The 13,983-nt window shown below is 50.9% G+C and overlaps 1 protein-coding gene across 3 annotated transcripts; it reads right to left on the bottom strand.

The window, feature by feature from the left end:
* Window positions 1-1,283: 1,283 nt before the first annotated feature.
* Window positions 1,284-13,718, bottom strand: NFKBIB (NFKB inhibitor beta). 3 transcript variants are annotated; one of them, XR_014785003.1, is made up of 7 exons: window positions 13,123-13,718; window positions 11,730-11,835; window positions 9,482-9,710; window positions 8,716-8,804; window positions 6,198-6,431; window positions 4,348-5,082; window positions 1,284-1,718 (listed from the first exon to the last, which is right to left on the bottom strand). XR_014785003.1 is itself a non-coding variant. In XM_084814852.1 (7 exons), exons 1-6 carry the CDS (start codon window positions 13,545-13,547, stop codon window positions 5,044-5,046), a joined length of 1,122 nt encoding a protein of 373 aa, XP_084670978.1. In that variant the 5' UTR covers window positions 13,548-13,718; the 3' UTR covers window positions 2,238-2,407; window positions 5,036-5,043. The 3 variants fall into 3 exon arrangements, 2 of the variants coding, with proteins under 2 accessions (XP_084670978.1, XP_084670977.1); XM_084814852.1 differs by lacking the exon at window positions 1,284-1,718 and adding an exon at window positions 2,238-2,407 and having other exon boundaries at window positions 5,036-5,082; XM_084814851.1 differs by lacking the exon at window positions 1,284-1,718 and having other exon boundaries at window positions 2,238-5,082.
* Between the last annotated feature and the right edge of the window lie 265 nt (window positions 13,719-13,983).

A 13,983-nucleotide genomic window follows, 5' to 3' on the forward strand; every position in this document is an offset into this window, starting at 1 on the left:
CTTGCATGGGTGTGTGCTGGTTCCGGTCGTTTAGAAGGCTTTTTATACAAAGCCCCTTCCTACTCTCCTACACACCTCTTCGATGTGTGAATGCCTCATTTGAAAGTGGATACAGCATTAAGATCTGGAGTGCTATTTCTAAATACAGAGGGGTTGAGAGAGACAACCGTTGCCACCTTCCTCTGGCCAGGCTCCTATGCCTTTAACAGTTAGCAGACAAATTCAGCATGGGGGCTCTCCTCAGTGTGGAAGGGGCTAGTGCTGTACAGTAAGGCATGGATATGGGTTATAATTAGAGGGTTTGGGACCTCTTTTTGGCACTCTGCTGGGGCAGGCAGAAAATCGACATCCCTGAATTTCTATCCTTTGACCGTTGAACTGTTGTCTGTTGCAGAGCTGTTTACTGGTACAGGAACCCTATTGGGGATGGGGGGAGGGAATAAAAATGGCCACCCTAGTGGAGACACGGGGGTGGGTTCCTCAGTTCTGCTGGCAAAATGAATCTTTGCAATCCCTGAGAGGTTGCCAGGCTATGCATCTCTCATTAGCCTGCAGGAGGACAGAAAGGGGCATGAAGTAGTATTGGCCACACAGTTTAGCTGCTCCCCCCCCCTTTTGTCTTTAAGAAAAAAGCAAGTTTCTAGCCCTCGTTACAAGGATGTGCTAGGAAGTATATGGACAATGCCTGCCAAAATTTCAGAAGCCAAAAGAGGTGTCTGAATAAGATTCCCAGTAGTCTATAAGCGAGGCTTCAATCCTATTGGAAAGGCACTATTACCGCCTGTAAGCAGCAAAACCAGAATAAGTTACAGCAAGTAGTAAAACCATCTAGCACTGTGCAAAATGAGAGAAACTAGCCAAATGCACTCAACTGGTACAACTTATTCAGAGTTCCAGAACTGAGATTGCCTGGGTGCAGAATGAGTGTTTTGTTTAGCACTGTGGTCACAGCCGTGCCTGTATTACGGGATTTTATACAAGTGTAATTTCTCAGCATATACGGGAAGCAGGGTTGGATGGCGCTGTATGATCCCAAAGCCAGGCTTGAAAATGTGGGGCTGTACAACCAAAGGCAGGCTTGAAAACATGTGCGTGCCTTCAGCTTAAACCTCAGAAGTGGTACAGAGGGATTTCACCTGCATCAGTGCTTGCCTTCCCTGGGCCCAGAAGCAGCAAAAATCACCCACAGGTACATTATGCAAAGCATAAAGCCTCCAGTATCTGGATTACTGCCCAACCATAAAATTATTGTTCTACACTTAAAAGAAAAAGAGTCTGCACAAGTGTTTCCATGTGTTTTTATATGGGATACTAGGAATTTCCTTAAAAAAATATTGTCCATAAATCTGATAACAGCTTATTTAGATTGCTCAGAATGTACCTTTTGATTTTTACCAGCCCTCTTCCCCTTTCTTCATAACTTCTTAAAGGGCTATTGAGCAGAGGCCAACCTGAGTTTGCGAGGGAGGGTGCTCCACCAGCAACATGCAGCCGCTCAAAGCTCCCTGCCACCTGTACATGTACAACACAGGTGTTTGCAAACATATACGCCTATTGCATTTGTTTACATTTTCAGGTATATATCTAACAGAATAAAGCAGCCAGCCGACAAAGACCTCTCCATGCAGGCTCAGCTGCTATAGTTTTATCTGAAAGTAAATCCTACTGCCTTCAAAGTGATTAACTCTGAAACATTCATGACACTAGCCTTCCCCAACCTGGTGCCCTCCAGATGTGCTGGAGTACAACTCCCAAAGGGCACCAGGTTGGGGAAAGCTGCATTACATTTTTACTCTAGGGAAGCTTATAGCAGCTTACTTGAGCATTTCCAGAGTGCATTCTGTTACAGGGCCATGCCTCCATGTCAGAAACATAATGCGCCTTTTCCCTAGGGATCAGCAACTAGAGGCCCAATAGCCAGATCCGACCCCATGGAGAAGAAGGTCTCCTCCCCCCTCACAAAAGAAGGCTGGAGAGAGGGCAGGTTTGGTACTGCAGCTTGCTTTTGGGGATGGGTGGAGGGACCTTCACCCACCATTCTTGCCTCCAAGCAGCTCCCCTGTAAAATGAGTTGCTGGGTTACGTATGCATAAGATTGCAGCCCTAGAATAGGTCTGTGAAATACCCTTCCTCTGCTTTTTGTCCTTGTGTGGCATTCCCTTGCTCCATGCATGCAAGTACCGGTTCCGCTCCCTGTGCAGAGCCCTGTATCAGTCCAAAAAAGATACAAGGTGGCACACAGAAATCCACAGCTTTTATTCTGACCTGGTCAGAGACCTACATAGTACAATAAACACAAAGAGGCAGGAGGGAAGAAAGGAGAGAGCAGAGAGACGGAACTGAGTCACAGACATGGATTAAACAACAGGTCACAGGAAACCACACTGAAGCTTCAAAACATTGAGCCCTGCGAGAGGAAAGAACACACGCCTTGAGAAGGGAGGAATTCAGAGTTTGTACGCAACGCATGATGATTTCCTCTGCTTTGCTGAAAACACACAGGGTGTGTATATATATACAGAGAGGGATTTAAATAGCAGCTCCAGCGAGAGAGCACACTGCTTTATGCAGGGTGGATTCTGAAACTGCAAGAATCAGCTTATCAAACTGGCTGAGAAAGCTACATCTGGCATCAATGGGGACACAACTTTGCATTAATGTGGCAGAGAGCTGGGGGCTGAACCTGATGAAGACACATGCTATGCCAGGGTGGGAAACGCATGCCCCCCATGGCCATTTTTGGGGCCCTCCCACTGCAGGCATGCACCTTGTTTGCAAGAATTGCACTCCAAGAAACACGATTCGGCCTGGAAACAAACTGCATGCTCGTGGTGCGCCTTTTCCCCCTGCAATTTTGGCTGCCGCAGTGGTAGGATTGGGGTGTGGCCTGTAGCAGGTTCCAGGGAGGGCAAGGCAGCCCCTCAGACGCTGCCCACCCATGTGCTATATCAAGGCAGAGCCCAGTGGAAAGAGGAAGTTGAACTTCAGACGTCTGGTTAGTCCTCAAGCCTACAAAATAAAGCCACAAAGGACTGGGGGGGGGGGGGGGAGACACTCCCCTCCAGAGGCTATTTCCACTTTGAGTTGAGAAGAGCTGGAATCGAGGGAGGATGAGAGCATGGAGCGGTGTCTTCCAGGACCCGTTTCTACACTGGACATGGCAGGAATTTCATCCAAAGGTCTTGGCCCGGCCACAGAGCTCTGGCTCGGCCAGTCCTCACTGCCAAGCTCGTGGAAGGCAGCCCATTTTGACTGCCTGGGAGCAAGAAGTCCCGCCCAGGTTGCCATATTCCACCTGGGGCACACTCTCGGCTCTATTCGGATTTCAAGGATTGGTCGGAAACAACAGGAGAAGCTGCACCACCTAAACAGGGGCTACCTTCTGAAGGAAACAGAGCCCTGCCCCAAACCGAGGCGGCTTCTCCATGAAGCACAGGGCCATGCACCATTCTAGCCTTTTATTGGCTCCAGGACGGCAACCCAACCCCCTGCCTCCCGATCCAGAAGTGGGTGGGAGCTTATGGTGTTGCTAGGCAACCAAAGGGGGCTTCTTCCACCCCCGACAGCAATCAGCCAGGCCCCTGGCAGTTGGACGTGTGGCAGGAAAGAACACAAACACAACAGGGAGGGGAGGGAGGGGAGAGTGGCATGAGGCTGAAGGGGAGCATACCTGGGGAAGGCTGGAGGCCCGAGACTTAGACCAACGCTGGGCGCTGTATCATGCCTTCCTGGGAAACAAGGCTCTTGACTGTTCAGGGCAAAACTGCGATCCACTTCGAGGAGGAGAAAAAGGAGGGCCTTGCAGGCCTGGAAGGGGAGGTGGGCTGCTGGGTGCTGAGTGACAAGGGGGGATGTAGCCTTCACAGGGACAGAGGCCTTCCACTCTATGTATACCAGGGTTGAGTCCATGGCCAAGGCAGCCTTTGCTCCATGGACTGGGGCAGGTGGGGGGGGTGCCACCTCCCTCTCACCCCCCCACACCCTCTTCTTTTGGGCTCACCCCCTCCCAACCCAAACCCTGCTTAACTTAAAAAGGCAGAAGAGTGGCCTTGAAGGTAAGGATTAGCAGACCTCAAGACAGCTGGGGATGAGAGAGGGAAGCAATTAATGAAGAGGCTTGATTACAAAGGGAAGTGCCTTCGTATGCAGCAAGAGTAGGCAACTTCTGGGCCCCCAGATGTTTTGGCCTACAACTCCTATCATTCCTCCCCATTGGCTATGCTGCCTAGGGCTGATGGGGGTTGTAGGCCAAAACATCTGGAGGGCCACAAATTACCTACCTCTGCTGTAAGCTTTCATAGCAGAGGTGTGTGTGGTCATGGGCACATGTGTCACGAACAGTTACACCTGGTGTGAATACTAACTTGGGCCCAAAAGCCCTGCAATACAGACCAAGAACTACAGGCTCTCAAGCTAGAGATAGGCCCCAAACATCCTCATCTTGGGCTCAGAACAGCCTTCCCCAACGTGGTGCCCTCCAGACATTTTGGACTTCAACTCCCATCAGAGCCCTAGTTAGCAATCAGGGATTCTGGGAGTTCCTGCCCAAAACATCCAGAGGGCACCAGGCTGGGGAAGCACAGGCTAGATGTGGATTGCCTCAGCTCTGACATTCACCAGGATCGCTGGTGAGAGCACCGAGAGGAGGCATGCTTTCGCTTCTTCACGTTTCTCAATCAGACAGGAAGCGGGGAGTGGAGGTGGAGAATCCAATTCTACTGGATGCTTGTTTCAGAGATGCAAAAGCAGGTTCCCCCCAAAAGCACATGTTTAATTTTGCACAGCAAACATAAAAAAAACCCCAGAAGTCATTGAACTTTGGAAACAGACAGAAAAACAAACCAACGATGGAGGGGCACATCGGAATGGGGCCCGGGGAACTGCTCTCTGCCGGATACAATGCAGCTCCCCTACAGCCCTTATAAATAAGTCTAGCTCACAGTGAAGATGCAGCTGCTACAGAAATCACAGCCAGCTGCCGCAGGAGAGATGTGTTTAACGGATAGTGGCCCAAGGGACCAAGCGGGCTCCTCACCTGGCCGTCTAGCGCCCGCGGTTGATGACGATATCATCATACTCCTCCTGGCGAAGCAAAAAAGGGCTGTCAGTTGCACCCCCGCGGACAATAGGGGTTGGGCTTTGCAAGGAGGTGGCGGGGAAGAAAGAGACAAGGGGTGAAATTGAATCCACCACAACCATTTCTCATCTACTTATCAGTCTTCTATCCTGTTTCGCCTGCTGAGAGCTGAGCATGACAAAGGGTTCCCCCTCCCCTGTTAGCCCCATAACACCCCTTTGTGGTAGGTCAGGTTGAGAGAATAGAGGGATCATCCAATGAGCGGCGCATAGGACTGCAGCCTCACTGTTTTCTCCACCCACCGCATGACTAGCAGATGCAGAATAAATTATGCACATTGGTTTAAAAAAATAGGAAGTTATGCAAAATATAATGAATTACTTGCATTTAAGGAAATTGAAGAATGCACAAATTTCAGCTGGTTTTTTGAGATACACAGTTCAGCTTTCGCTGTTGAGGATTTTATATTTTAAGGGCAGAGTTCAACAACTTTGCAAAGCAGCCTAAAACCAAGTGATTATTGAGGCCTGGCAATTTGTCAAGTGCAGAAGCAAACTTTCTTCTAGTCCTCCAGGATCAAAGGCGGAACTAGAAAGGCTGGGTTGTTTTGTCTGCCTTTTCTCAGATATGCCTTTAAAACTCATACATACACACACACACACACACACACACACACACAGCCCTGCAATATTAATACACTCAGGGGATATGTGTATACTGGACTTGCCCAAGAGAACAGAAGCAGGAGTGGTAATAGTGGATGCGGAATCCAGCTTTTGGAAAAACTCACGATTTCATTCCCCTCCCTACTCTTAAATCAAAAGGTAAGTTTCTAGCCTTTATGGGTGCAAAAATGCTTTTGAAAGCATATGGGTAATGCTTTGCGACACCACAAATGCAAAAACCATTGAGGCTGGACAAGATTGCTAGTGGGCAGTGGGGGGGAAGCATTTCAGTGCCCCTCCCTATGAGCTGCAAAAACAGATTTCTGCAAAATAAAAAGAAATCACACACATCTGCAGCGGCCTTCAGGGCTGCAGTTCTTTCCCAACTCCCGGCGCTCCACCCCGAGCACCAGCTCGCGCAGTCAGGGCAGGGGCCCCCCACAGATCGAACGCACCTCACTGCTGCTGTCCAGGCTCTCTTCCGAATCCCAGTCTGGTTCCTCAGAGCCGAACTCCCGCAGCAGCTGCGGGATTTTTTGGTCCGGACGGTGCACGGCGCTGTACATGGGGGTATAGCCAACGTACATGCGGGCCTCGGGGTCCGCCCCCGCGCGCAGCAGGCGCTCCACCACCTGTGGGTGCTGCGACTCCACTGCCAGGTGAAGGGGGCTCCGGCCGCAGCTTGGCTCCTGCCAGCAAGAGGGGAGGCGGTGAGCGAGGCGGCGGCACGTCCCAGCAGTTGCATGGCTGTTGGGAGTGCCGGGGTGCTCCAAGATGGAGCCACAGCTGAGCCACTAAGGCTGGGCAGCGGGAGTAGCTGAGCCAGCCCAGGCCGGGGCACTGGCATGCGTGGAAGCCCGGCGTCAGGCGCACGTGGCGACTCCACAGGGGCACAGAATTGAGCGCCTTGGGCACAGAACTGGCTTCCTCCAAAGCCCAGGTTTCTTTGTCATTTGTGTTTAAGGACAAGGAAGTTTCTAGGCCTCCTGTCTGTGAAATGTGCTTGGAGCTGCGTGAGCACCAGAAGCTGGTGGCTCCAAGGCCAGTGGAGCGGTGAATCCGCTCCAGGTTTCCATCAGAACTCTAATGGAGCCCTCCAAGGTGCACCTTGGTGTTCCCTTTAGAGTTCTGACTGAAACCCGGAGCGGATTCACCGCCCTGCTGACGTCAGAGCCACCCGCCTGCGCTGCATGCAAACAGTGCCCGCTGAAGGTGCAGAAATGGGGAGGGGGGCCGTGTGTGCAGGGGTGTGTGTGTGGGTGTGTGTGCATGCGCGTGTATGCGAGTGAGAGAGAGAGAGATCCCTAGTGACTGGGACAGGGGAACTTTAATGCTCTGCACTTGAGACAGCCTTTCCCAACCTGCCACCTTCCAGTTGTGCTGGACTGCAGCTCCCATCACTCGTAGCTAGCATAGCCAATGGAATTAAGGGCGCTGCAGTCCAGCACATCGAGGCTGGCAACGGCCGACTGAAGGGAAAGCCCCCAAAGCAGTTCACACAGAAATGAAAAGCAAGACAATGTAACAGCGCTCCGACCCTCCTGCTGGCTGCCAAGCCTAGAACTAGCTCCGGCAAGCAGTCGCCCTGCCAGAATGAGCCAGGCACCGGGGGCTGCCTTTGCATCGTGCTGACAGGCCGCAGGGCCCAGCGCTCCCCAAGGGCAAATTTCAGTTACGGAAGCAACCCACACGGAGTGCGCACAGCACTGGCTGGAAGCTTCGACCCAGAGGCGGGGAACCCGTGGCCCCTCCAGATGGGAGCGGGAGTCCACCTCCCATCAGCCCCAGCCAGCAGGAACGATGGTCAGGGATGATGGGAGGTGGAGTCCAACAACATCCGGAAGCCCGCAGATTCCCCACTCCTGCTTGCTCTAAACATGCAAAGGTGTCCGTTTGTCTTTGCTGCTGCCGTTGCCTCAGTCCTCTAGTCGGGGGGCTGAGCAGGCTCCTGGGGGCACCAGGCACTGGTGTCCTCTGGCCAGGGGCCACGTCACCCTCCTTCACATTCCTACTGCATCACCCACCCACCCACCTCGCCCTTCTCTAGTTGCTATCATTCCTGCCTGGGCCCCTCTGGCAGAGCTCCTGGACACCATTTTCTCTGTGATTCAGTCAAGTCACAGGCCCCCCGCCCCCACCTCCCACCCAGGGGAAGTGGCAGAGAAGAGAGAGGCAGGCAGGCAGGCAAAGAAGACCCCAGAGCCTGCTCCCTAATCCAGCACCCTCCAGACATGTTGGATGACAACTCCCCATCGCCCCCTAGCCACTGTGGGCTTGCTGGCTGGGGATAATGGGAGTTGTAGTCCACACACCCAGAAGGCGCCAGGCCAGGGAAAGCTGAGCTACATGGTTCCTTCTCCCTTGGCGACCACGGGGCCAACTGACACACCAACCATGCAGTCAGAGGGATCGTGACAACGCCTGCTGTTGCCTTGGAAGGTTTTGTCACCCTGAAAAGCAGCACAGAAATCATGGCAATACAGTAAATAAATGGTAACAGGAAGCATATTGCATTGGAGTTTCTCTGTCCGGTCCCTTTAACAGAAGGGCACAGTCAACAGTTGAGAAGGAGCAGTGCTTCAGGGACATTGTTTAGATTCCCCCAACCTGGTGCCTCCCAGATGTGTTGACTACAACTCCCAGCATCCCCAGCCAGATGGGAGTTGTCCAGCACATCTGGAAGGCACCAGGCTGGGGAGGACTGGTTTAAGAAGAAGGGCAGAGCTACAAAACCACCACAGACCTCTTTCTACTTATACCCCTGCTGCTAGTAAAATGGTGACCAATGTGGGTACTGAATTCAACATCCTTCTCAGCACAAGAGGCAAAAGAATGTCTCTGTGGTGACACCAAGGATGGCTTTTTCTACCATGAATGTCCTACACAGAAAGACAGCATGCCTAACACACGCCCATCCTCACGCAGGATAATCGCACGTGCCTCTATTTCACCACTGTCACCTCCAAAACTAACCGGTTTGTTGAGATCAGCTCCCGCAGAGATTAAGAGGCTGACCATGTCCAAATCTTTCCGCAAGACAGCAACATGAAGGGGCGTGTAACCTACAGAAAGAGAGCAGACAGTTTCGTGAAAGTCAGCCCAGGCTGCCCGACGGAGAAGCAATCTGCCCGTTTGGGTTACAAGTCAACATCCTGCATGCAGAAATTCCAAAGGAAAAAGGGCACAATCTTGTGCCTGTTTAGACAGAAAAAAGTTCCATAACTCCCAGCATTCCCCAGCCAGTATGGATAGGACTGAGCCTAAATATTCATAGCATTGAGCCCTAAATTATAGATTAAATACATCTGCATTAACCCAATTTAGATCACTCCAGCTGCAAATTTTAGCTTCTTCCAGAATTCAAGGAAATCTGTGGTAAGCACAGCAGTAAGGACAGAGAAGAATATAATATCAGAAAGGAACAGAGGTAATTAAAGATAATAGATATGGAAAGAGAGGACAAAATAACGTAACGAAGAAATATGTGAGGCTCAGAAATCCCCAACCTCTGAAGCCTATCCAGCCTTCTCCAAATGGCCCACCAATTTCTAGGTCTTAAATTTTAAATCTTAAAGATTTAGAAGACATGCTGATCATTTCCTCATTTCCCCCTATAACCATGAGGATTAGAAACTTGTTCATTTTAAACCTGCCCCTGGCTAGCCCAATTGACTCCATGCTCCGGAGGACTTCAAAGAGGCCAGTTCAAAACATTTCCCAAGGGCCCTAGGAAAGATACCATCATAACTGGTGCAGTCCAGCTGGGCCCGGAAGCCGTTTCCCTCACAGGGCCTTTGCATCATGGGCAGAGCCAGGAGCCGCTGGGCACAATCCCGCTGTCCTTCTCGGCACGCCAAATGCAACGCCACGTGACCACCCTTTTCCTGCACGCACAGCCCCGCTCCCGCTGCAACTAGTTTGCCGACGAAATCCGAAGCACCAAGGATGACGGCGATGTGGAGCGCTGTCTGCAGAGAGAAGAGCGACACCCTTAGCAGGACAGCAGCGGTTTCAGAGGACCTGCTCCTGTGCCTGACACCCAAACAAAGCAGGGATTTTCCTAGCACAGAGTTACATCAGCCTACCCCAACCTGGCACCCTCCAGATGTGTTGGACTACAACTCCCAGCATCCCCTGGGCAGCATGCTGGAGGCTGTAGTCCAACACTTCTGGAGGGCACCAGGTCAGGGAAGGCTGAGTTACACAATTATCGAAATTGTTTGCTGAAGTTGTTTTTAGCTATTGAAATTGTTTTAAATTGTGTATGATAATGACTATGTTTTATTATAATGTTGTATTATGTAATAGTTTTATAATGTTGCTGTTTGTATTTTTTTGAGAATTGTTGTGAGCCGCCCATAGAGTCTTGGCTATTGGGCAGTATAGAAATGAAATAAATAATAGTAACAATAATGTTGGGAACTGAGCTATACCTAAGAACATAGGAAGGTGCCTCAAACCAAGTCAGTCTATTTCTCCATTTAGCGCACTATGGTCTACTTGGATTGACAATGGACCTCTGCGGTCTCTCCAGCACAGAAGGGTCTTTCTATCATCCATGACAGGGTAATTTTAAATGGAGATGCCAGGATTGAACCGGAGCCTTTCAGAATGAAAGGCATGTGCTAACCCTTCCTGGTCTACAGTCATTCTCCTAAAGTAAGATTCTAGTCCTCAGTGTTCTGAATAAAGGGCTGATTTAAATAGGAACAGAGGAAGCTGCCTTAGACTCAGGCAGACTATTTGTCCATCTCCCCAGTCTGGTCTAGTCTGACAGCATTTCTCCAGGGTCTGAGGCAGAGAAGAGCCTGCCCTTTAACTGGAGATGACAAGGGTTGATCCTGGGACTTTCTGCATGCAAGCAGGTGCTCAGCCACTGAGCTACGGCTCCTACTCGAGCAAGCTATGGCCACCTAGGTCTTTTCTGTGTGTTCGGCTGCTGTTAAAAGCTCAGGAGCAGGGCCGGGGTGGGGAGTGATGAGCCTGTCTAGATTTGGTCAGTGTCAATTTCACACTTCTTCAGCCATACCTCTGTTCCATCTAATTTCCACATCAGTCTGCCATTCTGGGTGGGTGGTGGGTGGGAGAACACATGAGAATTCACATTTATCTGTATGCAATTTTTCCTTATATGTGCATTTCTTGAGCCAAGAATCGCATTGCAAAATTTGGAGAAGTGCACAATCTGAAGGATAACTGTGTTCCAATCTGCATATTAAGCTGAGAAATGCTAATAATGCAAACCAAACAAAATTTTCCCCTGGGGCAGGGTGGCAGCCTTAGCTTCAGGGTTCCGATTCCCATTCTGGGAGGGGAGAGGAGCCTAGTGGTTACAACAGAAGGGGCTAGACTCCTATATTCTGTCACAGCTCTGGTTCTGGGAAGTTAAAAGGGGGCTGGATTCAAAAAATGGTTTCCTGTATGTTTCTGAGTGCTATTCAGAGTGCTGCTTTTAACCTTTGAGGTCCTTTATAGCTTGGGATCGGGGTATCTGAAGGTCCCTGCTCCCCTCTGAACCAGCCCAAACACTAAGATCTTCCCTAGGAGTCCCTCATCATCCCTTCAGAGATGAAGGAAGGAGCAACAAGAGACAGGCCCTTTTCAGTGGAATGACCTTCTAAAGAGGTCAGCCTGGTGCCTTGTTTATGTTTTATGCTGCCAGTTAAGATGAACAGTTCTTTTGATTTTATTTGCTGGTATTTTATTATTTTTACTTCTCCTCTTTATTCTAAGAATTATTTGTTTAGAACTTGCTTCACCTCAAGCCATTATTCTTACTGTGACGTTTTAATTTTAAAAAATGTACATAGCGTAAATATTTTAATTGAAAACTGAGTTGCAGGTTAGACATTTTTTAGAGTAAAAGCAAGCAAACTGCTGGGTTCTTTCTTCAGTTCTACAAGGGCTCAGGAGTTCCCACTGTGTCTTTTTAAGCCTTGGGAAAGTGAGGATAATACAGACTGAAGCAAAGTGCCCCTCAATCCAACCTGTCCAAGGTCATTCTGGACATCCAGATAATCCGTCCCTTGGGTGTACTGCAGGATGGAATCCAGGAAGGCCTCGTGCTCATGGATGACAGCCAAGTGAAGAGCTCTGGAGGCAACAGGAGAGAAAAGATGCTGCTAAGAAGGACAAAACTCTATTGCAGGCTTCCCGGCTGGGAATAATGGGAGTTGCAGTCCAACATATCTGGAGGGAACCAGATTACTTACTGACTACTTACTCTTTTGCCTGGAAATGTGTTCTATAGTACAGTTGGGAACTACTAAAGGTGTGATCAGGGGGCTGCAGGTTCCTATAAAGTTGCTGCAGCATTTAAATTGGGTATTGCTTAAATAAAGAGCTCTGCTTAAGTCAAGAACGATGTTTAGCTCAGACCATGTCTACAAACTTAAAACAGTTTCACACTTCCGTCCTATGCATATTTTCTTGGAATGAAGTCCCAGTGTGTTCAGCAGGGCTTACCCCAAGTAAACATTCACAAGATTATAGCCTGAGCACCCCCCTCAAAAAATAATAAGGGTTGAGTATCTCTAACGGATCTTTTATCTGTGGTTTGAGAAATGAAATAATAATAGTAGAATATTTTCAGCACTCATTAAATTATACTTTCCAGGGTTTCCTCCCTCCTCCCACCCCAGGCATAATAAACTGGCCTCAAACCAGTTCAAATGCGTCGTATCAATGGGACTTGATCAGGTCTATCGTTGACTTTCTCTCAATTCTGGAGATGCTACTCTAACCTATTGGTACAATGGTTACCCTTGTGGAGGCCAAACACTTTCATCTAAGCTGCCCTGACATCAGAGTGGCTAGGTGACCAGCCAGATGGGTGATTAATAAATTTAATAAATAAATCACTGTGCAAATAAAAACATGGGCTGAAATGATCTGGTGCAGGAAATTATCATATTGGAGAGGGGTTTTTTTATTATTACAAAACAGCCAAGAGGGGGAGGAGCAGAATGGAAGCCAGCTCTGCAGCAGCTCGAAGGGGGCTCTTCAGCTACCAATGCCTGTAGTGGCTGTTGGAAACAGTGGCCACTACAGGCACAGAAAGACATCGGTAGACAGGGGGCCTCATTACTAGGACACCGTACAAGCCGGCAGAGAAAGCATCATACGCAGGCCCAGTACACTTTGCCACTTGGACATCTGCCTGAGGCGCAACTGTTGCATGTCCAAGGCAAGCACGTGACCGACAAACCGCACGGCTGTGCATATTTATTCGGATTTTACGAGAAAAAGAAGGGGGGAAATTCAAGGCTGGTTTCTTTCTGACAGGCTTTCCCGTTTTCAGTCACCAGCGCCGTCCTACGCATTTGCAGCCAGCCACAACCTCCCGGACCAGCCTGCCTGCCTGCAGCCCCAGGTACGTACGTGTCCCCGTCCTCGGTCACGAAGCCCAGCACATGGTGCAGCCAAGCCTCGGGGGCCACCGCTGGCACCTCGTTCTCGAGGCGCACGGCCCCCACGCCTTCCACGAGGCCGCCCACCTCCTCATCGCCTCCCAGGGAGTCTCCCAGGGCCGAGTCCAACCGCTCCAACTCGTCTTCCTCCAGCAGACCCTTCTGGGGGCCACTGGGGGTCAGGGGGCCGGGGTCAGAGGTCACAGGAAAGCCTCCAGGCCCCCTCTCTGCGTCGCCCTGGGCAACCAGGCCCCCGCCTGCCCGGATCTGGCCCAGCTGGGCCTCGCTGAGGGACCCCAGGCCGCTGTCACACCAGTCGTCGCCTCCAGCCCCGGCTTCCCCGCGCTTGGGCTCTCTAGGCCCGCTGGGGGCCACCTGCCCCTGCAAGGAGGCCATGGCTAGGGTGGGGCCTACAGCGCAGCCCCAGGGCAGCCCAGGGCCATAAGGGAGCCCAGGCAGAGCACGCCGCTGCCCGCTGATGCTCAAGCCGCTCCTCCTGCGACGGCTGCCATGGGGGGGAGTTCGAGCAACCTGGGGAATCCCCAGACGGGCGTCGTAACCTCGCTCAGAGAGGCGAGCCGGGAGTTGTAGTCCTTGTCCCTCTCTTTCGCGAAGCATGCCGGGAGGTGTGGTCCTGGTGCGTCCCCATCCGGGTACTGTGCCGCTTCAGAACCCAGCGTCCAGGCGCCATTTTGCGCCCTTGACAGGGCAAATTGGGGATGGTAGTTCCCAAGGCAGGCTGGGCAATGCACTGCGGGGCCATTGGCGGCTTTGTTAGTCCGCGTCTCTATTTGTTTGGATTCAATCTATTTATGTGTTTGTTTTGGGTCGC

This window comes from Heloderma suspectum, chromosome 10, assembly GCF_057233095.1.
Source record: "Heloderma suspectum isolate Gila_16-S chromosome 10, 16-S_ref, whole genome shotgun sequence".
Lineage (NCBI taxonomy): Eukaryota > Metazoa > Chordata > Lepidosauria > Squamata > Helodermatidae > Heloderma > Heloderma suspectum.